This window comes from Bubalus kerabau, chromosome 2 (assembly GCF_029407905.1).
Source record: "Bubalus kerabau isolate K-KA32 ecotype Philippines breed swamp buffalo chromosome 2, PCC_UOA_SB_1v2, whole genome shotgun sequence".
In the NCBI taxonomy this organism is placed as follows: domain Eukaryota; kingdom Metazoa; phylum Chordata; class Mammalia; order Artiodactyla; family Bovidae; genus Bubalus; species Bubalus kerabau.
In genome coordinates, this window is record NC_073625.1 from 134,218,567 (window position 1) to 134,244,304 (window position 25,738).

Here is a 25,738-nt window from a genome sequence, read left to right on the forward strand (position 1 = left end):
TGTATGCAGATCAAGAAGCAACAGTTAGAACTGGACATGGAACAACAGACTGGTTCCAAATTGGGAAAGGACTATGTCAAGACTATATATTGTCACCCTGCTTATTTAACTTATACGCAGAGTACATCACGAGAAACACTGGGCTGGATGAAGCACAAGCTGGAATCAAGATTGCCAGGAGAAATATCAGCAACCTAAGATCTGCAGATGATACCACTCTTAAGGAAGTAAGCAAAGAAGAACTCAAGAGCCTCTTGATGAAAGTGAAAGAGGAGAGTCAAAAACTTACTTTAAATTCGATATTCAGAAAAGTAAGATCATGGCATCTGGTCCCATCACTTCATGGCAAATAGATGGGGAAACATGGAAACAGTGAGAGACTTTATTTTCTTGGGGCTCCAAAATCACTGCAGATGGTGACTTAAGCCATGAAATTAAGACACTTGCTTCTTGGAAGAAAAGCTATGACCAACCTAGACAGCATGTTAAAAGGCAGACATATTTTCCAACAAAGGTCTGTCTAGTCAAAGCTATGGTTTTTCCAGTAGTCATGTATGGATGTGAGAGTTGCACTAGAAAGAAAGCTGAGCGCTGAAGAATTGATGCTTTTGAACTGTGGTGTTGGAGAAGACTCCTGAGAGTCCCTTGGACTGCAAGGAGATCCAACCAGTCCATTCTGAAGGAGATCAGCCCTGGGATTTCTTTGGAAGGAATGATGCTAAAGCTGAAACTCCAATACTTTGGCCACCTGATGGGAACGACTGACTCATTTGAAAAGACCCTGATTCTGGGAAAGAATGAATGTGGGAGGAGAACAGAATGACAGAGGATGAGATGGTTGGATGGCATCATTGACTAGATGGACATGAGTTTGAGTGAACTCCGGGAATTGGTGATGGACAGGGAAGCCTGGTGTGCTGCTGTCCATAGTGTCACAAAGAGTCGGACATGACTGAGGGACTGGACTGAATGTAAAAGAGGTTATTTCGGGTAATCTGGGTGATCCAATCAGTCAAAAGATTTTAAGAGCAGAACTGATATTTGCCTAATAAAGGCATTCTGCCTGTGGACTGCAGGATCAACTGTTAGTTCCTGCCCAAGCCTTACTGATGACTTGCCCTGAGTGCTTTTTGTTTTTGTTTTAAACAAAATTTTAATTCTCTCACAGTCATATGGAGGCCATATGTCTACAATCTAAATGTCTGCAGGACTAAGTTCTCTCTGGAGGCTCTAGGGGGACGTTCCTTCCTTGCCTTTTACAGTTTCTAGTGGCTAGAGGCATTCCCTGGTTTACATCTCCTGCATTGCAGGCAGATTCTTTTACAAGCTGAGTCACCAGAGAAGCCCTGGCTTAAAGATACATGGCACCCACCCATCTCTGCCTCTATCTTCATATGACCTTCTGCTCTTGTCTCAAATCTCTCCTTTCTTTTATATGGACACTGGTCGGTAGATCCAATATGGGAATTGGGATCTTGGCTCCTAAATCCAGGTTGATCTCATCTCAAGATCCTTAATTATATCTTCAAAGGTGCTATTTCTGAGTAAGATCGTATTCACAGGTATCAATAGTTAGAACTTGGACACATATTTTGGGGAGATACTGTCCAACCTATTACACTTGTATTTTCTTTAGACCATGGTTTGCTTTTTCATCCTTTAAAAAATTTTGATAAGGAAAATCTTAAATATTCTGTGGAAGGACGATCAGACTAAAATAAAGGAAGACAAATGACATGCTCCCTTCATGTCAGACTTTTCACAATGTGCAGTGTGCATCTACATTACACATTAAACAGACCTTCTCAAAGCAGGAGGATGAAATCACCCTATGAGAAAAGGTTGGCCCCTTTCTTCACAAGACAGCATTACATTGTAATTCTATGCTTAATGTATTTTTTTCATCTCAGACAAGGGTACAAGAGGTGGCACTGACCAAAGCCTTGTCTGCCTATGTGAAATTGAAAAAGAAAAAAATACTTGGTTGATTGAGCTATCTATCGATACAAAGCTAACCTGTCAATATGTTATATAATTTGTCTCAAAAATCAATGAAACTGCATCTCTAACTCCTGACCAATGGAGCAATTCTTGGAACTTCTGAGAATTTGTTTCCTGGGTTATAATCCTCAGTTTGGATGGATTAAATTCTCTTTTCTTCTTAGCTTATTTTTTTGTCAACAAATTGAAGTTTAATTGATGTATGTTTTGTTAGTTTCTGGTGTACAGCAAAGTGATTTAGTTTTATATACATATATATACACACATACATATACAATTCCTTTTTCAGATTTTTTCTATTACAGTTTATTACAAGATATTGAATTATTGAATATAGCTCCCTGTGCTATACAATAGGACATTTCCATTTATCTCTTTTATATATAATAGTTTGTATCTGATTATACCAAAGTTCTAATTTATCCCTTCCTCCCTGCTCTTTTCTGCTTTGGGAACCCTAAGTTTTTTTTCTATGTCTGTGATTCTTTTTCTGTTTTATAAATAAGTTTATTTGTATCATTTTTTTAAAGATTTCACAGGTAAGTGATATGATATTTGTCTTTCTCTGACTTATTTTACTTAGTATAATCTCTAGGTTGCTACAAATGGCATTATAATATTTCATTCTTTTTATGGCTAATATTCCAGTATATGTATTATATGTAAATATATATATACACATATTTATGTATATCCCTATACATTTTGGATATATATCTATATATTTATGTCTATATATATAAATATATGTATCTATATGTTTATGTCTATTTATGTCTATATCTCGGAGAAGGCAATGGCAACCCACTCCAGTACTCTTGCCTGGAAAATCCCATGGACAGAGGAGCTTGGTAGGCTGCAGTCCATGGGGTCATGAAGAGTCAGACACGACTGAGCGACTTCACTTTCACGCATTGGAGAAGGAAATGGCAACCCACCCCAGTGTTCTTGCCTGGAGAATCCCAGGGATTCTCCAGTATGTAGTAGTAGTAGTAGTATGTCTATATCTATGTATTTATGTCTATAGATATTTATATCTATATATAGATATATATTTACCCCTATATATTATGGATTTGCCTAGCCAGCCCTCAATTCCTTGCAATAAATTTCTTATCCTCTGAATCCTGACATACACTGTAACCCAGCTGACATGGAAGTAAGAAACTATGCTTGGTCTTTATTGTAAAGCAAATTTTGATAGAAGTACAATTCTAAGGATTCCTAGCAGAAATAATTAGCATACTGTTATGTAAGCATTTTTGTTTGTGGTGTAGAGAGGGAGGGTAGGGAAAGAGATAAAGAATTAAAAAGCACAAAACACTCTGAAATCAAGACTTCTGTTGTACTTCCCTGACCAATAAGTACTATAATTTAAAATCATGTTAAGGCATTAAGCAAAAAGGAAGGAAATTTTAAGGATGAATTTCAAGCATCAACCAGCATGCGAAAGGTGAAAGCTGTTATCATCCTGAGATCTTCATGTTTATTCAACAAATATATATTGATGAAGAAATCTTTTAATGAAAGAGCATGTAACAATCTGAAGACCTTAGTTTGTATCTACACTATGCCAGTTAGTAGCTATGTGAAATCCTGCTGCTGCTGCTAAGTCACTTCAGTCGTGCCCGACTCTGTGCGACCCCATAGAAGGCAGCCCACCAGGCTCCCCTGTCCCTGGGATTCTCCAGGCAAGAACACTGGAGTGGGTTGCCATTTCCTTCTCCAATGCATGAAAGTGAAAAGTGAAAGTGAAGTCACTCAGTCGTGTCCGACTCTTAGCGACCCCATGGACTGCAGCCCACCAGGCTCCTCCGTCCGTGGGATTTTCCAGGCAAGAGTACTGGAGTGGGGTGCATTGCCTTCTCCGATGTGAAATCCTAAACCACTCAAAATCAGTTCTGAACACAGGGAATCTCAAAGGTAACTTTTGCTTTATTTGTATTATTTGAATTTAAAAAATCATAATAGGATCACTTTACGAATAACAACTACATGTTTAATATAATTATTGTATTTCAAATATAAGTGACATTACATGTTATAAATTATAAAAATAAGTGTTTTCATATAATAAGTAATTTAATCCATCATTTTCCTTATTATGGAAGACTCATAGGCAAAAACCACGAGTAAACATAAAGAAGAAAGGAGAAAAAAATAAATATAAAGGCTAAATAAAACAAATAGAGATTAACAAAAACTAAAATTCAATTATTCAAAAACTTATGAAAAACTAGTAAATATTAAAAAAATTGAAATGGCAATTTCCCATGTATACCAAAAACAAGCCAGCCTAAATGACTTTAGAGATAACCCTTTACTAAATCTTTCAAGAAAAGATTAATCTCATACAGGTTTTTGCAAAGCATAGAACAAGAGAAAAAAACAGCCCAACTCACTTATAAGACTAGAATAAACTTAATACCACTTATAGGAGGTATAAGTAAAGAAAATCACATGTATGACTATAGAGGCAAATATCCTATGTGAAATATTAGCTAACTGAATCCAACATTGTATTAAAATTTTTTTTTCTACAGTTACAGTTTTCCTAGAAATACAAAGATAATTCAATATTAGAAAATCAACCAATGAAATTCATATTAGCAGACTTATAGGAGAAAGCCCATGTTTATCTCAATAGCTATAGAAAAAAATCACTGCTAAAGTTTAATCCTACTTACAATAAAAAGTCTTCAAAACTAAGAAAACTGCTAAAGGCTACTTATGAAAAGCTACAGAAAATATACTTGACAGGGAGTTTGAGCAGTCTTACCCTTAAGGTTAGGAACAAAAAAAGAAATGCCTGCTAATGCTATTCCTGCTCTTTATGGTAGTGGAAGAACTGACAAATTCTGTGATAAAAAAAGAGCCATTAGGGACTCACAGACTAGGAATAAAGAAACAAGTATATAATTTATGACAATTATATGATGACTTACATTAAAAATTAAGGAAAGACAGCTATTAAAACTAAAAAGATTAAAACCCAAACATTTCTATATATGCAAAATCAATATTTCAAAATTCAGAAGCTTTCCTATAAACATGCAGTAACCAATTAGAAAACAAAAGCATGTCAAAGCAACCAAAACTAAAGAATCTAGTTATTGACTTAACAAAAACTGCATACAACCTTTATGGAAAATTTTTTAAAGAACATTAAAAGAGACCTAAGTAAATGGACAAATATACAATGTTTATGAAAGCAAAGATTTAACACTACAATGATGTCAATTCCCTCTAAAATGGTCATAATTATACCGCAATTCCAACAAGACTTTAGATGGAATTTGGAACTAATTCTAAATTTACATGGAAGGAAAAGTCCACCAACAGCTAAAAAAATTCTCAAAAGAAGAGTGAAGAGAATAAATTCACACTACCTGATATTAAGACATACTGTAGCTGAGCTTTCTGTGCTTTATAGCAGTTTCCACTAGCTATTTATTTTACACATAGGATGGGGGTTGGGGAGTGAGATCTAAAAGGGTGGGGATATATGCACACATAGAGCTGATTCATTTGATTGTACAACAGAAACATAACACTGTAAAGCAACCATACTCCAATTAAAAGAAAGACATACTGGAAAGCTGTAATGTTTTAAGTAACTGTTAAAACATGCGAAACTATTGCAGGAACAAACAGGAATATAATGAATACAGACACAAATCTGTATGCCAATTATGCCCATGCAGAGTGATATATGATCAAATTGTTATCATGAATCACTGGGAGAAGAATGCATTATTTAACAAATAGTACTGACGAAATTGGCTCACTTAAATGAACAAAAAGAAAACTTGAATCATTCTTACACACAGAGTAATTCAGACCTAAACACAAAAAGTACAACCAGAACATTACTCGGAGAAAATGTAGGAAAACAGTTCTGTGACTTTGGGGTTACAGAGGAGTTTGTTAACAAGATTGTAGAAAGCACAAGGTTGTGCTTTCTAACAAGGTGGTAGAAAGCACAACCTGTAAGGTAAAATGTGATGGATCTATCCACATTAAATGTAAATATTTCTGTTCAACAAAAGAAATCAGCAATGGATGACAATCTGGAAATCTATTCTTTGCAGTGTATATCATCAACAAAGGACCAATAATTTAAAATTTTAAAGAACTTCTCAAAAGTAACCAGAAAACCCAATAGAAAAGTGGACAAAGGGCAACTCCCTGGTGGTCCAGCGGTTAGGACATTGGGCTTTCACTGCAAAAACAAACAAAAAACAAAGCATATGCAGAAGCACTTCACGAAATAAGAAACCAAAGTGTCTCATGAACATACTGAGACATTTCTAATCTTGTTAGTAATCAAACAATGCAAATTCAAACAATAGTAACATACTGCTTTATGCCCTTCAGATTTACCAAAATCAATTCACTTTATTGTCTATAAGGATGCAGGGAAACATGATCATCTGATGGGTGTATAAACTTGAGCCAGTCTGGATATTTTGGACATATTTAATCACAAGCATACAAAACATACTTACAGAAAGCCCACATCCCTCCAAGGGATAAAAAAAAAAATTCCCAAACACCCTAACACATACAAGAATGTTTATGGTAGCATTTTATAGAAAGTGAACAGTTAGAAACACAAAAGGCACTCAGCTTCATATTTAACTGGAGTTCAGAAGAACGGCAGAGAAGAGTTTCCTGCTCTATATGGTAAATGCATATGGCTTGAGAAGAGACATTCCATAGTTGTTAAACAGACTAGTAGTGAAACAAGTTTTTAAGGAGTTGAAAGAAAAACTTGGTAACATTACATCCATTGTCCTTGTTTAGTCATGCAATTTATAGTTAGCTAACAGGGACTAGAAAATAAGGTCTCAGGCCATGATCCAGTACTCCCCATTACATTATTTTCTCTCTTCAGTTGTCTGGTATGACATTTCACTGAAAAAATAGGGTACATTTTCACTTTTTCTAAAATTCTTTGAAGAGTGGTAGAGAGTTATAAGTCCTATTTATTATAGCTTAAAAAGCATTTAACTAATGATGTTAGTGAACCATTTTTTGAGCTATAAATAAGAAGTTTAGATAAGGATTTTGTATTCTCAAATTTGTCATCCATGTTTTACCTATTTTTTCCATGTCAATGTATCATTATTTACTTCATGTTTTTCTTTAAACATTTGCTTAAAAAAAAAAATCAGTTCTGTCCTAAGTAAAAATATTCATGAATGAGATTTGATGTGTTACATTTTACAACATGTAATTTAAAACCATAAAATAAAATTATGTACTATATACAATTATTTTTATGTAATGTGCTTTATGGGTCTGGATTAGATGATTTCTGAGGTTCCTTCCAAATTAACATTCTGTCATTCCGTGTTAGTTTTTCTACTTTAGCAATTTAGTTGTTCAATAAAGAATGCAATCAACTATAATCTTATAACCATAAAGAAGTGCTATGAGGGAACTCCCTGGCGGTCCAGTGGTTAGGACTAAGCGCTTTCACTACTGTGGCCTGGGTTCAGTCTCTGGTTGGGGAATTAAGATTCCACAAGTTGTGTGGCACAGCCAGAAAGAAAAGTACCATGATATTCTGCTTCTTAAAAATCTAAAATAGACACATTAAAATTTATAAATTCACTACTTCTGTTAGACAGGAAATTATAAAATATTTACAGGGTGTAGAAGTGAGTGATGAGGTATATGGTATGAAAGGAGTAAGTTATTTTAACAGTTTGGAGAATAGAGAGAAGAATTAAGACATCCACTCTCTCCTTGCTAACTGGTAAAATTTTACTCTTTTGAGACTTTCTGAAAATCCAAATGAGGTGAGAAAGGGTTGCAAAGAGAAGGGTAATCAGTCATAGAATATAGCTTGAGCAATATATTTCAGAAACATAAGGTTATAGCAGAGAAGTGATAACCCTAAATAAAATGTGCAAGGTAGGCAAGAAAAAAGAATTCAATACTCTCACATTTCAGCCAACCAAAATCCAAACATCATGGTAAACGGTCTTTAGGCAGAGAATCAAAAACAAAAACTAACACCCCTCCCCCAAACAAAACAAAAAACAACCCATCACCACCAGAAATGATGCTTCTGTGTTATTTTCATTTGATTCCAATTCCTAATCTTAGCTTACTCCGAAGAATAAGTGCAAAAGTACTATTTCCTCTGTAATGTTTTTCAGTAGCAGACACTATCTAGATATTAAAAACTAGAAAACATTGAGTTTTCATTCAAAATATACTTTTCATTAAAATTTTCAATGTATAATTCATTCAGTTCAATATTTTTAGCGGCAAAAAAAAAAAAAAAAAGATTTTCCAGGTCATATCTGTTGCCTATTTAAAACTCAAAATAAACAATAAACTTAACAGTTACGACAACATAAATTCCTTTAAAAAAAGAATTTAAAGTCATTCTTTTTAAAATATGTGAATAAAACCACTAGATAATACAATATTCCTATTTAGCAATGTGAGAAAATTGTTTCTTTTTACAATAAAGAAATTACTTTTCACAAATGTGATTTATTTTAGGTTCAGGGAGTTACTAGTTTAATGTCAAGGTTATTAAAGAGGATGAACTTAGTAAGGAAGTCGTGGTGATGCTTTAATGTGGAAACTCTTTGTATAGAAAATTATTTTTCAAATCAGTAGAGCAAACATCATTAAAATTTTGTTTTTTAAACTTGTAAATTGAGCATGTAATTTCATATAAACATGTAAATTACATGCAACAACTTTAAGCTTTGTGTATTTATATTTTACACCATAAATGTACACATTTCTTTCTCTTAGATTTGAATGTTGTCTTAAGATATTAATTTATGGAAAGCTAAACCAATATACGGTATATTTAAAATTCATAAACCCAATGCCATGAATAGAAATTCTAATAGATATTCTGTATCTTCAGTCATCAGAACTGAAAGTTACAAAAGACTATCTTCAAAAGTTCATTTTTAATTTACAGGGATAAGACTGTTAATTGTAGTGTAAAACTGACTAACCAAATTTGCTTCTCTGTTGGGATTTACAGTTAATTGTTAACTATTTATTTTCAGTTAACTAAGTAGTATTGATTATTTTAAGTCAACCTGCTTCCCAGGAGGATTGTGGCTCATTGATTTTTATTAGCTTTTTCAAATTTATGTCACTTATAGTGCTTTTAAGTCATCAGAATTCCATTAAAAATTTATCACAGTAGTTTGGGGGATATATTAACCTGCTTGTAAAAGGTAGTAAGACTGAGAAAACAAGCTAAGATAAACTGTAAAGTGCCAGAAATTAATTCAATGCTTTGAAAATCAGATTTAAAAATTAGGAATATTGTTAGCTTACTAGGGGAAAAACCCCCAGAAACCTGTATATGCTACACCTGCGAATAATTCAGCAATCACCTAACAAGCTGTGGACCCTGTGAAAAGAAGAAACTGGTTAGTATGTGATGATAAATGTTCAGAGGAACCTAAGAAAGGCAATTTAAAATATGAAAACTGGCAGATTTACAAGCAGGAAGAGAGGCTTTTGAATACCACCCAACCATTTTCAAATAACACTCATTTCAAGGTGAAGATGAAAGGAAAAAAACAGAAGATCCATCATGACTGTTCCCTGCTGTCAATAATTCTATTGTGTATTCCGTTATGTATTCTCAAATCACAAGAGTACAGTGGAAATATGTCTTTGAGTAGAAAAAATCCAGAAGCAGATAGAAAATTTTTTTAGGTAAGTTTGTTTTTCCAAAAAAGTTCATTAAACTAAAAATATAACTTGCTACTGCAGCAATTTAATGGTCACTCATAGGTTTATTTGAAAGCTGAGTCAAAGCAAAAAGATTTTATTGGACAAACTGGAAGTAAAATGTGGCCTCAAGCTGCAGATTCATCAAAAAACCACCAAATTATATGCTTCTAAAACTTGGGTTTAATGCTTCTTGAGTTGTTCCATTACAATCTCTAATTTGATTACTAATGCATGATCAAAAATGTAATGCTATAAGATACACAATTAGAAAATAAAAACAAACCAAGTCATTACTTAAGGTTTGTTTTCTGAAAATCAAATTTCTGAAGCTGAATGGATATTGAAAAAGTATAAAACCCGAATTACCAAGAAGCCAATTCTTGGCTAGGATAAGTAGTCATGAAAAATATCCCAAGGACAAAGCTCAGATTTTTATAACATGGTGTAATGGAAACATCACTAGACTGGAATAACTTGGATTCCACTCCTGTCTGCTCTAACTGGTTTTGTGACCTCGGCCTAATAATAACCTGTTTCTATAAGAAACAGAAAACAAAAGGGTGTAGATCAGATGGCTTCTAAGGTTTTCTTCCAATTTAATTACAATTTTAAGTCTTCTAAGAAATATTTTTATCAGACAGCCCTACCTGGAATGTTATAATCAGATGGAATGGTAATTTCTAGGAATACAAGTATGCATATATGACAAAAGGGTGGAAATAATTGCTGTCACTATTTACAAAACAGAATAAACTCCAATGGGTCCTATGGGAAAACCATAGGTCATAAACCAGTCTTTTCAACTATATTAATATTCCTGAGTGACAATAGTTTGCTAGCAGCAATGTTTATTATATTTGAGGCCAATGATGCACAAAATACCATTTTCTTGATAGTATTTAGGAAGCTGTTACTGAATTGTGGTGGTTGTGTCTCCCTCAGTCTCCCCAGTTCATATATTGAAGTAATGGAATATGACCTTATTTGGGGATAGTGTCTTTATTAGGTTAAAATGAGCTTGGCAAGGCAGGCCTTAATCCAATGACTGCTTGATATCTTGTAAAAAGGAGACAGACTTGGGCACAGGGAGACCATGTGGACATGAAGATGACCACATATAAGTCAAGGAGAGTAGCCGAGAACAGATTCTTCCTTTACAGCTCTTGGAAGGAACCAACTATGCTAACATTTCAATTTTGAATTTCTAGCCTCTACAACTGTGAGACAATAAACTTCTACTTTTTAAGCCACTCAGTTTGTGATAATTTGTTATGGCAGCCACAGAAAATACAGATGCTAAGATTGATTTACCATTATCAAAAGTAATTTATACCTTCTCGTAACAGCAACCCCAACCTCTCATACCTTCCTATTTCTAATACTTCAGTGGGTTTTCTCAGAAAACAAATGATTTGGTATCAGAAGTTCAGGCATGACTTTGCAATTGCATAACTGAAAATGAAATATGAACAGATTATAAATGACCTATTTCATTTATAAATGAGTTATGAAATGTCCTTTATCGTTTAACCCCTTTATCAGTTCCTCCCCATCTACGATTATTTAACACATGGAGAGGGGCTAAAATAAGGATTACAAAAAAAAAAAAAGGATTGCCAAGAAAATCACATCTTTCCCTCTTACCGTAACACAGGGCTCCTAGTGTCACTGAAAGACTCACACAGATGGAGAGTCCACTGTCTTGGGGATAGGAACTACTGGGGAATGCAAACGCAGGGTCTGGATCTTGTTAACGGGAGTATCAGTGGACTTAACTGTGCATTATGTAGCACTTTAGCTCTGGAAGTGCAGTACTTTAATGACTTCATCCATGAAAGATTGATCTTGTTTTGAGTTTAAAGAACAAAAAGTTTGTAACACCTGTATTTATGGAAGGAAAACTATAGTTTCTTTAGTGTATGTTTCCTATCAACAAAATCAGAGCACATGCAAGAAACACGATGACAGTCTCCAAAAGTGGTTAAAACTACGAATGCATTGAAAATACCACATTTAGGATACAAATATATACTGAAAAGGCAGTAATACCAAGAAAATTGGCAATTAAAAAGATCTTGTTCAAGACAATTCTCACAAGTTGTGTTTAAAATCATTTTAACATTTTCAAAATAGTTGAATTTATTATTTCATATCAACATTATGGAAGTTAAAGAGAATAATCAAGTTGTTTCATGGACTGGAAGGTGACTTATTAATTCCCTTTCATTTCCAAACCTCATCAGGCAGTCACTACATTTATGAGGTAAATCAGCCGAATGCTTGAAATCTAGATGAATTTTAAGATCTTCAATCTGTCCTGTTGAATATTCACAGTATTGACATAAATAAATCCCTTCAGATAAATGTGAATTTAAATGTTTGCAATATTCTAGCATACTTGAGAAGCCTTTCCCACAGTCATCACAAACATGAGGAAAAATTTTAGTATGTTCAATAGCAACATGTCTGTTAACATTTGTATGAAGTCTACTCCGAAACCCACATACTTGACAAACAAAGAAGTTTTTACATTTGTCAAATGTGATTTTGCTTAAGAGGCTATACTGTCCATGTTCTCCATTGTTATACTTATCACTTAACTCTATTAATTTACATGCATGCTCATTTACCACATGGCTATGCAAGTCTTCTGGATCATTCGTTTCATGTTCACAGAACTGACACAAGTACTGTTCATCGCAGCTGTGCTCCTGGAAATGTAGGTAGAGTTCACTGCTCGAGGAGAACTGAACGTCACATTGCTCACACCAATAAAGGTGATCACTAAAATGGGTGTCTGCAATGTGCTGGCTGAGGTTCTCAAAAATTACAGTCTTATAATCACAGTATTTACATATGTAGGGGTCCTCTTCATGGAGTTTGGCATGTTCGATCAGAAGCATGTTGGTAGAGAAACTCTCTTTGCATACTCGACACACGTTTGAATCAGTACGCTTGTGCTTCAAGATCATATGCTGCTTTAAATCAGAAAAATATTTGCTGTTGAACTCACAAAGTTCACATTTATAGAGGCCACTGCTATTAGCTCTCAGTAAAGGCCATTTCTGCTGGGCAGTCACATTCAAAGCTTGGCTCTTGTCAACAATTTTGCAAAGTTTAGCTGGTGGCTCTTCATCAGTTTGGTCTTGGAGACTCTCAGAGGAATTGTTTTCTGTCTCTATATCATAGTCTTCAGAAATTGCATGCACTTCTGCGGCAATTGGAACATCTTCAGCAGTGTGAACTTCTATGGGGCTCTCCTCCTGGGTTTGCTGGTGGACTGATTCAGGGGAGTCACAGTCTTCATCACAAATTTCAACATCAGCAGATTTTTCTGAAAAACAAAGCAAGACTATTATTATTACTAAATAAGACCTATTATTTACTATTATTAAATAGTAATTGGCAAAAAGAAATTTATTTTACTTTTTATTTTTTTCACTGAACTATACAAAATGTGCAGATGCTAGCAGTTTCTCTTACCTGCAGGAAAGGCAGTGTGGTCTAGAATTCTAAGTACAGGACTGGGAACCAAGTAGTTCTGATTTCTGTTTCTGGCTTTGATTCCATCTGTAAATTTTGGCAATTCATTTGATGTCTCTGTATCAGAATCATCATCTGTAAAAAAAGAATTTGGAAAAATACTTATTATTTATATCCATCAAAACATTAAACATTACATGGACAAACTGAAATGCCAGTCACTAGAGAAAACTGGGCTTCAATATCATGTCTTTTTTAAAAAGACTTTATTTCTCAGAAGTTTCAAATTTACAAAAAATAAAATAAGAAGGTAATACAGAGAATTCCCACATATACTGCATTCAGTTTCTCCATTAACATCTTACATTGTTATAACAATGACCAAATGCTGGTAAGCTATCATTAACTAAAGTCCATACTTCATCCAGATTTCCTTAGTCTTTATCTAATATCCTTTTTCTGTTCCAAGGTCCCATCCAGGATACATAACATTTATTTGTCATATCTCTAGGCTACTGCTAGCTGTGGCAGTTTCTCCGACTTCCCTTGCTTTTGATGACCATGACAATCCTAAGGAGACTGGTCAGGTATTTTGCGGGATGCCTCACCAATTAACTTTGCTTTTTCATCATTAGACTGGGATGGCTCAGGTGGTAAAGTGTCTGCCCGAAATGCAGGAAATCCGGGTTCGATCCCTGGGTTGGGAAGATCCCCTGGAGAAAGAAATGGCAACCCACTCCAGTACTCTTGCCTAGAAAATTCCATGGATGGAGGAACCTGGTGGGCTACAGTCCATGGGCTCGCAAAGAGTTGGACACGACTGAGCGACTTCCCTTTCCCTTATGGATTATTTGAAGGTAAACACAGAGGCAAACTGCCTTGTTTTAAAAATCACATCATATAGAGTATAAACTATTAACATTATTATGACTGCTGACATTGAACTTGATAACCTGGGGCTTTATCAGGTTTCTCCACTGTAAAGTCACTCTTTTACTTTCCATACTCTACACTTTGGAATTAAGTTACTGAGCACAGTCCAAAACTTAAGGAGTGGAAAGTTATGCTTCATCTCCTTGAGGGGAGCATTAGCTATGTAAATAATCTGGAGTTCTTCTGTACAGATTTGTTTATTCTCCCTTATTTATTTATTCTATCATTTATTTACACCAGTATGGACTCATGGATATTTATTTTATACTTTGGGTTATAGTTCAATTTCTCCCCCTCTCATACTGTTTTAGCTTTGGCTACTGGGAGCTCTTTAGTTGGCTCCTTTGGCATACTTGTATTATATGTTGAGTACTTTCTTATTTTCTCGCACAACAAAATGCTCCAGGCTCATCTTTTAGGTTTCCTGCTCCAGAACTAGAATCAGCCATTTCTCCAAGAAGCCCTCGTTCTTTTTATTGGAAAATGGTATTAGAAACCAAGATCAGGGCACTAGATGTGCTCATTGCTACTGGGATGCCATTTCTGTTAGACTCTCAGTAAAATAGACTGTTAGACTCTCAGACTCTCAGAGCAAAAAATATGTGCATGTGTACTACTACAAATATACTGACATCCCGTAAATGTTTCTGTATATAACTGTTTGTGTCTATATTAAGCCAAATACGAGTTCATACTGATGTCTCTGACTGAATGTTGTTTAAATGACGACATCCTTCACCTTGTGTTCTTTCCTTCCATTAGCTCTCCAAACTGAAATGTACAGCTGAGCAGAAGAACTGTGTGTAACACTGTTCTTTTTGTGTGTTTGGTTTTTTTTTTGCTACTCTACACGGCACTTAGGATCTTAGCTCTCTAACCAGGGATTAAACCTGCACCCCCTGCAGTGGAAGAATGGCGTCTTAACCACTGGACCATCAGGGAACTCCCCGAAATACCACTATTCTTAACTTTTCATCATAAATACTCAAAACTCTGGGTCACTCCTGCTTCACCACCAATTCCTAGCTGACTAAAACTGATAGAGGAGGATGTGTTTTTGATGTATATGTTTGAAATAATGTTAAAAATTAAAATTCACTTACCCAAAAGTCTCTTGTTTTCTTAAAACAAGTTTAGATACTTGCTCATTTCATCACTTTCACCCACATTTTCAAATAGGAAATGAAAAATTATAAAAGCAATTTGAATGAAAATATTTTGCAAAATTTAAATATACCTTTGTTGTCAAAATATTTTAAGTCTGGTTGTCTCATAGAACAAACACTGTAACAATGATCAGAAAAAATTCCATTGAATCCATCTGCAATTCTGCTTATTCCAGAGGAATCTGAACATAAAACAAAATTTAAGAATTTTCAAGCACACCGAACACATAAACATCTACTGACAGCCATCTCTTTATCCAACATAAATAAATTTTCATAGTATTGGTAATAAAGTGTTAATATTTCCCTCAATTCTGAAGGCTTTCATAATTCAGATATTGACTTTGAGCTTTGAAAGAACCATAAATTACACAATTTAAAATATAATACTTTGAAACACACGAAGATACAATTCCCATGGTCAAGAGTCCCACAAAATATGAATATGCAATAAATGTGTTAATTGCAAAAGACACTGAATTAACTACCAAGCAGATCTGCCATGTACTGCAGAGAAAGCATAATACACAGAGGAAGATCTGAGGACCAGTTAGGGCTTCTGAAGACAGTCATTTCAACTCTTGCCTCGGAAGGGCCAGTTAGGTAGACCAGGTTTAATTTCCTCAGATATGAAAAACAAGTAGGCTGGGTTGGTTAACAGGTATACCTGAGACTGCCCCAAGTATACATGTGCATAGCATAAAGGTCAAGACCTCTTATTTGCCAAGACAGTAGAGCCAATCTCAAAGAAAAGATCTAAAATTATACAATCAAAATGAAACTTACAACATTTCTGAAAATAATGTACAGGATAAAGTTTTCTTTCAATGATGCAAAATAGCTTCGATCAAGGTTATTATTAAGACTTAAGCACAAGCTTGGGAAACACAGGCAAATCTCAATTATGCTATGTAAGTATGTAACTTGGATATCTAATCTTAAATATCTATAAACTATGAAGTTGTGAGGATTAAAATAAATGTTTGTGAAATTTTGATGTATGCCTAGCACACAGCAGACATTGAGAAATATATTTTCAGAGAATTTACTTAGTTTCCTCTTATGTAAAAGTTAACCCATATATTTAACTCTAATCAGATCATTTATGAGAAAATGGATGGAAACGCAATTGCATGGGAATTAAACATGGCCTAACTTCTAAATAATTTAATCGTACACTGACCTGAATAACGAGAAGGATGTAAAGTCTTCCTTTTTCTTTTTTTAGGATACTCATTCATATCTTTTTAATCTAAAAGATGGAAAAATTTAACAAATACATCACAGTAACAAGTGTTAATATTGTTATGCAAATTTCTTCTAATAAAAAAATTGGCTGGCGATAGGAAATGTGTGCATCACATAAAAATCGACTTCATGAGTGAAATGTTAAACAATCCTGCTTATATTTTGGATGTACTTTTCTGATGAAGTTTAAAGGCAGGACACTGAGATCTGTTTTCTTTCTTCCTGAGGTTGAGAACTTTTCAAATGTTGATGTAATTGTGAAAACTGAATAATTACATAAGCCTAATGCTTATCTTTTATTTATAAAAGAAAAATGGTACCTATGGCACCAAATTAAGAGTTTTATAGGTATATTTCTTACACTTGGGAATATTTTGACAGTTTTGAAGCCACAATTCAGTTCAGTTCAGTCGCTCAGTCTTGTCCGACTCTTTTGCAATGCCATAAACTGCAGCACGCTAGGCCTCCCTGTCCATCACCAACTCCTGGAGTCTACCCAAACCCATGTTCATTGAGTCGGTGATGCCATCCAACCATCTCATCCTCTGTCGTCCTCTTCTCCTCCTGTCCTCAATCTTTCCCAGCATCAGGGTCTTTTCCAATGAGTCAGCTCTTCGCATCAGGTGGCCAAAGTATTCGAGTTTCAGCTTCAGCATCAGTCCTGCCAATGAACACCCAGGACTGATCTCCTTTAGGATGGACTGGTTGGATATCCGTGCAGTCCAAGGGACTCTCAAGAGTCTTCTCCAACACCACTGTTCAAAAGCATCAATTCTTTGGCGCTCAGCTTTCTTCACAGTCCAACTCTCACATCCATACATGACCAGTGGAAAAACCATGGCCTTGACTAGATGGACCTTTGTTGACAGAGTAATGTCTCTGCTTTTTAATACGCTGTCTAGGTTGGTCGTAACTTTCCTTCCTAGGAGTAAGTGTCTTTTAATTTTATGGCTGCAATCACCATCTGCAGTGATTTTGGAGCCCAGAAAAATAAAGTCAGCCACTGTTTCCCCATCTATTTGCCATGAAGTGATGGGAAAAGATACCATGATCTTATATTTCTAAATATTGAGCTCTAAGTCAACTTTTTCACTCTCTTTCACTTTCATCCAGATGCTCTTTAGTTCTTCTTCACTTTCTGCCATAAGGGTGGTGTCACCTGCATATCTGAGGTTATTGATATTTCTCCCAGCAATCTTGATTCCAGCTTGTGCTTCTTCCAGCCAGCATTTCTCATGATGTACTCTGCATAGAAGTTAAATAAGCAGGATGACAACAAACAGCCTTGACGTACTCCTTTGCCTATTTGGAACCAGTCTGTTGTTCCATGTCCAGTTCTAACTGTTGCTTCCTGACCTGCATATGTTTCTCAAGAGGTAGGTCAGGTGGTCTGGTATTCCCATCTCTTCAGAATTTTCCACAGTTTATTGTGATCCACACAGTTAAAGGCTTTGACATAGTTAATAAAGCAGAAATAGATGTTTTTTTTCTGGAACTCTCTTTGCCTTTTCCATGATCCAGCAATGTTGGCAATTTGATCTCTGGTTCCTCTGCCTTTTCTAAAACCAGCGTGAACATCTGGAAGTTCACAGTTCACATATAGCTGAACCTTGGCTAGGAGAATTTTGAGCATTACTTTACTAGTGTGTGAGATGAGTGCAACTATGTGGTAGTTTGAACAATCTTTGGCATTGCCTTTCTTTGGGATTGGAATGAAAACTGACCTTTTCCAATCCTGTGGCCACTGCTGAGTTTTCCAAATTTCCTGGCATATTGAGTGCAGCACTTTCACAGCATCATCTTTTAGGAATTGAAATAGCTCAACTGGAATTCCATCACTTCCACTAGCTTTGTTCATAGTGATGCTTCCTAAGGCCTACTTGACCTCACATTCCAGGATGTCTGGCTCTAGGTGAGTAATCATATCATCGTGATTATCTGGGTTGTGAAGATCTTTTTTGTACAGTTCTTCTTGTATTCTTGCCACCTCTTCTTAGTATCTTCTGCTTCTATGTCTAGGGACATACCTACCATTTCTGTCCTTTATTGAGCCCATCTTTGAATGAAATATTCCCTTGGTATCTCTAATATTCTTGAAGAGATCGCTAGGCTTTCTCATTCTATTGTTTTCCTCTATTTCTTTGCATTGATCACTGAGGAAGGCTTTTTTCTCTGTCCTTGCTATTCTTTGGAACTCTGCATTCAAATGGGTATATCTTTCCTTTTCTCCTTTGCTTTTTGCTTCCCTTCTATTCACAGCTATTTGTAAGGCCTCCTCAGACAGCCATTTTGCTTTTTTGCATTTCTTTTTCTTGGGAATGGTCTTGGTTCCTATCTCCTGTAAAATGCCATGAACCTCCATACATAGTTCATCAGGCACTCTGTCTGTCAGATCGAGTCCCTTAAATCTATTTTTCACTTCCATTGTATAATCATGAGGGATTTTATTTAGGTCATACCTGAATGGTCTAGTGGTTTTCTCCACTTTGTTCAATTTCAGTCTGAATTTGGCAATAAGGAGCTCATGATCTGAGCCACAGTCAGCTCCCGGTCTTGTTTTTGCTGACTGTATAGAGCTTCTCCATCTTTGGTTGCAAAGAATATAATCAATCTGATTTCAGTGTTGACCATCTGGTGATGTCCATGTGTAGAGTTTTCTCTTGTGTTGTTGGAAGAGGATGTTTGCTATGACCAGTGCATTCTCTTGGCAGAACTCTATTAGCCTTTGCCCTGCTTCATTCCGTACTCCAAGGCCAAATTTGCCTGTTACTCCGGGTATTTCTTGACTTCCTACTTTTGCATTCCAGTCCCCTATACTGAAAAGGATATCTTTTTTGGGTGTTAGTTCTAAAAGGTTTTGTAGGTCTTCACAGAACTGTTCAGCTTCTTCAACATTACTGATTGGGGCATAGACTTGAATTACCGTGATATTGAATGGTTTGCTTTGGAAACAAACAGAGATCATTCTGTTGTTTTTGAGATTGCATCCAAGTACTGCATTTTGGACTCTGTTGTTGACCATGATGGCTACTCCATTTCTTCTAAGGGATTCCTGCCCACAATAGTAGATATAATGGTCATCTGAGTTAAATTCACCCATTCCAGTCCACCTTAGTTCACCGATTCCTAAAATGTCGACGTTCACTCTTGCCATCTCCTGTTTGACCACTTCCAATTTGCCTTGATTCGTGGACCTGACATTCCAGGTTCCTATGCAATATTGCTCTTTACAGCATCAAACCTTGCTTCTATCAGCAGTCCCATCCACAAGTGGGTGTTGTTTTTGCTTTGGCTGCATCCCTTCATTCTTTCTGGAGTTATTTCTCCACTGATCACCAGTAGCATATTGGGCACCTACCAACTTGGGGAGTTCATCTTTCAGTGTCCTATCTTTTTGTCTTTTCATGCCGTTCATGGGGTTCTCAAGGCAAGAATACTGAAGCCACACGCTCCCTTAAAAAAAATACTGTCACAAATTTATATTAATCCTCTGGCTTCAGAGGGGGTAAAAAAAAAAATCACCCTCATCATTCAGAGGCTCAGAATACAATTTTCAAGAAAAAATCCTTTGCTTACTCATGAGGTCACACTCAACATTCTATTGAGAACGAAAGAGATGTGGCATCTATTGAATAAATATCCATAGACTGTTATAAAATTGACTAACTAGTTTTACCACATCCCACTTACTTGGTGTAATTCTTAATACTGGAGTGAGGAAAACTGAATTACAGGGAAGTTTTCACGGATGGTGAAATATGCCTGTAGGAAAAATAGGACAAAAGTCTTATGAGCAAAAACGTAGTTCATTTCTGAGACTCAAGGTGCTGGATGTTAGTTAACTGGAAAGCTATACAGAATTAACTCAAGTACAATATTCTTTTAAATACATACTCTATTAAGTACTAAAACTTGTATAAATTGATAAATATGTGACTATATGTAAATATGTGTCATATTTCTTTCAAGTGAATTTACCTTCTAAAGCTATCTTAACACCAAAAAAGGAACATAAATCAATACACAGGAATATAAATCTCATTAATTTATTTGTGTGTGCTCAGTTGAGTCCAACGTCTTTAAACCCCATGGACTGTAGCCTGCCAGGCTCTTCTGTCCATGGGACTCTTCCAGGCAAGAATACTAGAGTGGATTGCAATTTCCTACTCCAGGGGATCTTCCCCACCCAGGGATTGAACCTCCTTCTCCTGCCATTAATTTATTCAGTCACAATGAAAGCCAATACAATCAAAGCTGACAAATTAGTACAGGCTTTTTTAATCTCTTTTTTTTTGGCTGCACTGGGGTGGCTTGTGGGATCGTAATTCTCTGACCAAGGTTAGAACATATGCCCCCTGCTGTGGAAGCACGGAGTTCTAATCAGTGGACCACCAGGGAATTCCCAAATTACAGATTTTAAACTGTTTAAATCCTCCTTATAGATTGTTAATAGAAGAATAATAATGATCATTTATTGGGCACCAATTATGTACCAGGCTGTGAACATACTTTTTTATTTAAACCTATGATTAGAAAAACCTATAACACGCTCTCCAAATCACTATTATCTACCCGTTGTTACTGATAAAGAGAGCTTACCAGGTGGCTCAATGGTAAAGAATCTGTTTGCACTGTAGAAGAGGCAAGAGATACAGGTTGGGACCCTGGGTCAGGAAGATCCCCTGGAAAAAGAAATGGCAACACACTTCAGTATTCTTGCCTGGAAAATCCCATGAACAAAGGAACCATCACAGAGTTTGACACAACATAATGGCTATACAACAATTGATAAGGAAATTGAGGCATAAACTTAAGTCAGGGGAATAGTAAATAAGTGACAGGGTTGAACAGAGATCTAACTTGAACATAAGATTTTCAAGTCTATGCTTTTAATCTCTTTTATTTATAGAAATAGGGAGATAAATTAATCAGTCCAACTGAAGTAGTAGTGTTAGAACTCTTTCCTCCATTTCAGATTAGTGTTCTTTCTACTATAGCAGTGGGAAAATAAGGAATGGCAGAGAAAAAATGCATTGTAAAGTTTTTTTCTGTGAACTTATAAGCTTCTTTTCTTATCACCAAGGTGATACAGGTACACAGTAGGTAGAACTTGGCATCGTTATTTCTCATCTCAATTCTAGCAGTAGGAACTTGAGGTGCACATACTATTTTTGCTGCTTTATTAAGTGCTGGGTATATCAATACTGGGCTTCCTAGGAGGAAGTGGTAAAGAAACCGCCTCCCAATGCAGTAGACTCAGGTTTGATCCCTGGGTTGGGAAGAGCCTCTGAAGAAGGAAACAGCTACCCACTCCAGAATTCCTGCGTGGGAAATACCATGGACAGAGGAGAATGTTGGAAATACACAGCTCATGGGGTCACAAGAGTCGGACACAACTTACCTACTAAATAGTAACAAATCATCAGCACTATACATAATGTAATCATACACTTAAAATGCTGCTGAATTTACTGCGAATTTTCTTTATTTGATTTTCACAACGATCCTGTGAGGTAGATAGAAGGGCTACTATCAAATCTACTCCAATTTTACTGAGGAGGAAACAAATTCATTGAAAGTGAAGTCAACTAAGTAGAAGAGCCATCAATGAAACAGTGTGTCTTCTGACTTCTGGGTTTACAATTGTGTGATTAAATCTTCATTTCTAATCACTGTCACCAGCAAGTTACATCTTGCTCCCAGTCCTTAGTCAGCCACCAACTGGGAGGAGGGTGAGGGAATCACTCAAAGAAACTGACAACCATTATATTTGCAGAAATGATGTCAACATGTATAATGCCTCATCTAACAATGCAAATTAGCATTCCCTGAACTCACCCCATCAAGTGTATTAAAAAAAATAAACAACTGTTTTCATATTTATGTAATAAACTAAAATCTTAAGACTTATTTCTAATACTTCTTTTGTACAGAATTTACACAGCTGAAAGCTTTATGCTTCATGTTCTAAATGTTTTACACTTATCAGACAGAACACTGAAAACTCTCAGCCAAGCATTTCAAACACTTCAAACTCTTTCAAAAAAGCAAGGAAACCAAGCATGGCATTAGAATTAATGTTGCAAGCTGGCTTGGATTCAGACTGTCAGGTGAAAACAACAGGATTACCTTGATCAGGAAATGTTTGAGTCCTACCTAGGGCTGAACAATATCCAAAAGTTTACAGGGCCTCCTTTAAGCAAGATGGTAAAATGCCCACTCAAGACCAAAAATGCTAACCACCCTTCATTTCAGCAAATGCTTTTATGTGCCTTTTGTGTGTATAACTGCCCTGATGAACTCTGGCTTTTTACCTAAGGATGTCATACACACATTTGCTCACTAGTCCTCCTCTTTTAATGGGAAGATTCTGAACATACAATTTTTCACTCAAGTCCTCTTCCTCACTTAAAAAAACTGCAGATAAAATTAATATATGTCACTGTAGTAAACTCAGAAGAAAAAATAATTAAATCACTTAGAATCTATTCATCCAGAAAAAAACACTGTTAACATGTTCTTCCCTGGTAGCTCAGTGGTAAGGAATCTGCCTGCAATGAAGGCGACACAAGAGAAACGGGTTGGAAAGATCCCCTGAAGAAGGAAATGGCAACCCACTCTGGTATTCTTGCCTGGGAAATTCCATGGACAGAGGAGACTGGTGGGCTACAGGCTATGGGGTCGCAAAAGAGCTGTACAAGGCTTAGCGACTTAACATTTTAAAGTATAGACATGTAGACATTGTCTCATGCTAAGGAATTCATACACACTTTAAATTTACAAAAAGCTAACCATGCCATCCAAAACACTCATTAAAAAAAAAAAGCAACTTAGAAGACACTTGTCATCATCTTTCCAACTGTCATTTTTTCAACAATAAGAACGTCTAAGTACAAACCACAATACAGATTGGCAGACTCCTATCGGCAGTCAGCACTTGTATCAGACTTCAACCTTTTTAAGACCTTTCATGCAATGTAAATATATATGACAAGCATTTACAATAAAAAGCTGGTTTTATACTAAAGAGTTTTAGAAGCATATTCTTCCCCAGCCTCATTTTGAAACAAGTATATGTCCTTTGAAAGACATGAAAACAGAGAAATGCTGCAGGAGGAAACTTGAACTAGAACCCACCACACGTCCCATTTAGTGTCAGTCTTTGCTTTATCACTTTGCTTTGAGATAAACTGCCTCAAATCACTCTTGTCCCTAGGTTGTACTGAAAAACAAAACCACAATGGGTTAGAAGTACCCTAATAAGTGCCTTAGACTATATTGGCTGGGGACTTAGCCTGAAGGTTGCGACTCCCGGTGCGGGCAAAGGATGCGCCGCCGGAGAGTCACCACGCCAGCCGGCAGGGCCTGAGGGCCAGCGTGGCACGGATGGGGGCCCGGAGCCCAGAGAGGCCGCGCAGGAGCCACCGGGACCCGGCTTCTCCACCCGCGCGCCACGTACTGGCCCCATCCGGGCCCGGCGACTAGCCAGGAGTCCCAAGTCCCGACCCCAAAGGCACCATTCGGAAAAAAAGCAGCGGGGGACCGAGGCCAGCCGGGGCCGAAGTGCCCTCAGCAAGGGGTGGAACTGCCTTCGGGATGGGGGAGGGGCGCGCCATCCCGCCAGAAAACGAAGGCAGGGTTTCAGTTTTAAAGGCGCCATCCGGTCTTCCCTGCCCTCTCCCGCAGGAAGCAGCGCCCGCGGCCCTTGCAGCAGTCCGGCGCCCGGGCCGCTCCGCCCTCACACTCACCAGTCCCCGGGGCCCGCCCGGCCAGCCCAGGCGCAGCTGCGAGGCGGCGGCCAAGACGCCCGAGCGCGGGCGGAGGGGTAGCGCAGCCCTGCCCGCAGGCGCACGGCGGCAGGCGGCGCCGCTCTGGGCCTTGAGCTCCCCGGCGCTCCGCCGGGCGGGCCCCACTCCCTCCCCGCGCGCCCTACGCCCAGCCTGCGAGGCCCCCGGCCCAGGCTCCGCGGCCGCACTCACCGCCGCGCTCCGCGCCTGCGCCGCACGCCTCAGGGGCCCGCCGAGAGGGCGGGGAGGTGACGAGGTGAGAGTGGGGGCCGGGGAGCGAGCGGCGTGGCCTCGCCTCGCTCCCGGGCTAGGAGGGACCACCGGCCTCCATCCCCGGGGGTGGCCCGGCGGCCCGCGCCCCCTGCAGGCACCTCCGCGCCTTCGCGGGTGCCTTCCGGGAAGGGTACGGCGCGTCCCGGAAAGAGCGGGTGATTCCACCCTCTAGAATTACTCCTAGCGAGGCTGCCGAGGGAACTCCCTCCACCACCACCGCCCTGCTCTCCCTCCCGCCCAGAGGAAGTGGGGGGAGCAGCAACGCGCGCAAGACGCCCTTTTCCCACCGAGTTCCTCCACGGGGACAGGCGAGAATGGCCTTGGTCGGGTTAGGCAAGGCATGTGGCATTTCAAACCGCAAAGAGTGGAATGCCGCCTGTTGGGGACGAAAAGGGCAGCCGTCCGCAATGCAGGAGGGGAAATTTAAAAGATCGCGGGTCATTCTTAGTCTTTATCCTAATTCCCTGCCTCAAAAAATGTTGGTGGAATGAATGTGACATGATGGCGGATTGGATTAGATGATTTCACTTTTTCTGACCTTGAGTTTCTAGGAGCAGATGTAGAGAGGATAGCGACTGAACTGAACTGAACTGACTGAAGTAAACTTGGGAACGGGGTGTGATCACACGTTTAATATTTTTGACAAAGAGTTAAGGTTGTTAGTCCAAACTTACAAATTAGTAAATTGAGCTTGTGAGGGTGTAGAGACTAGGATTTATTCATTAATGATTGTTAAGTGGATGATGCGGCCCTTCTGGATTATCATGTACCCAAGGTCACTAGTAGGACTGCAATGCGTGTTTTTTTCTTTGATCGTGTGTGTGCTTTTCTTGGTTATCACATACTAACCAATCAACCACCAGATAATAATAGTCATAGACCTTACTCTGACCCCATCAGCTAACTCCCAGGAGATGAAATCATATTTGAAAGAGACTAATGTGTGAGGCCCAATTTTTACAATCTTATAACGTTTATGTGTGTGCTCAGCTCAAATAAATATTTACGAATGCTGACATGGCCTGAATAAAGTACGAAGAGGTTTAGAGGCAGCTTTTAATCCTAGTATATTTAGTTATGGCACGGAATAGGGAATTGACACAGGTTTCTGGAATT

The 25,738-nt window shown here is 37.6% G+C and overlaps 1 protein-coding gene across 4 annotated transcripts; it reads right to left on the bottom strand.

Annotated features, from left to right (window-relative positions):
* Positions 1-10,712: 10,712 nt before the first annotated feature.
* Positions 10,713-24,792, bottom strand: ZNF639 (zinc finger protein 639). Of its 4 annotated transcripts, none has more exons than XM_055568992.1 (7): positions 24,542-24,791; positions 21,162-21,244; positions 20,253-20,324; positions 16,498-16,566; positions 15,386-15,496; positions 13,216-13,350; positions 10,713-13,066 (listed from the first exon to the last, which is right to left on the bottom strand). In XM_055568992.1, the coding sequence occupies exons 4-7, from the start codon at positions 16,553-16,555 to the stop codon at positions 11,913-11,915; spliced, it is 1,458 nt and encodes a 485-aa protein (XP_055424967.1). In that variant the 5' UTR covers positions 16,556-16,566; positions 20,253-20,324; positions 21,162-21,244; positions 24,542-24,791; the 3' UTR covers positions 10,713-11,912. The 4 variants fall into 4 exon arrangements, with proteins under 4 accessions (XP_055424967.1, XP_055424968.1, XP_055424969.1 ...); XM_055568993.1 differs by lacking the exon at positions 24,542-24,791 and adding an exon at positions 24,311-24,439; XM_055568994.1 differs by lacking the exon at positions 21,162-21,244 and having other exon boundaries at positions 24,542-24,792.
* Positions 24,793-25,738: the final 946 nt, after the last annotated feature.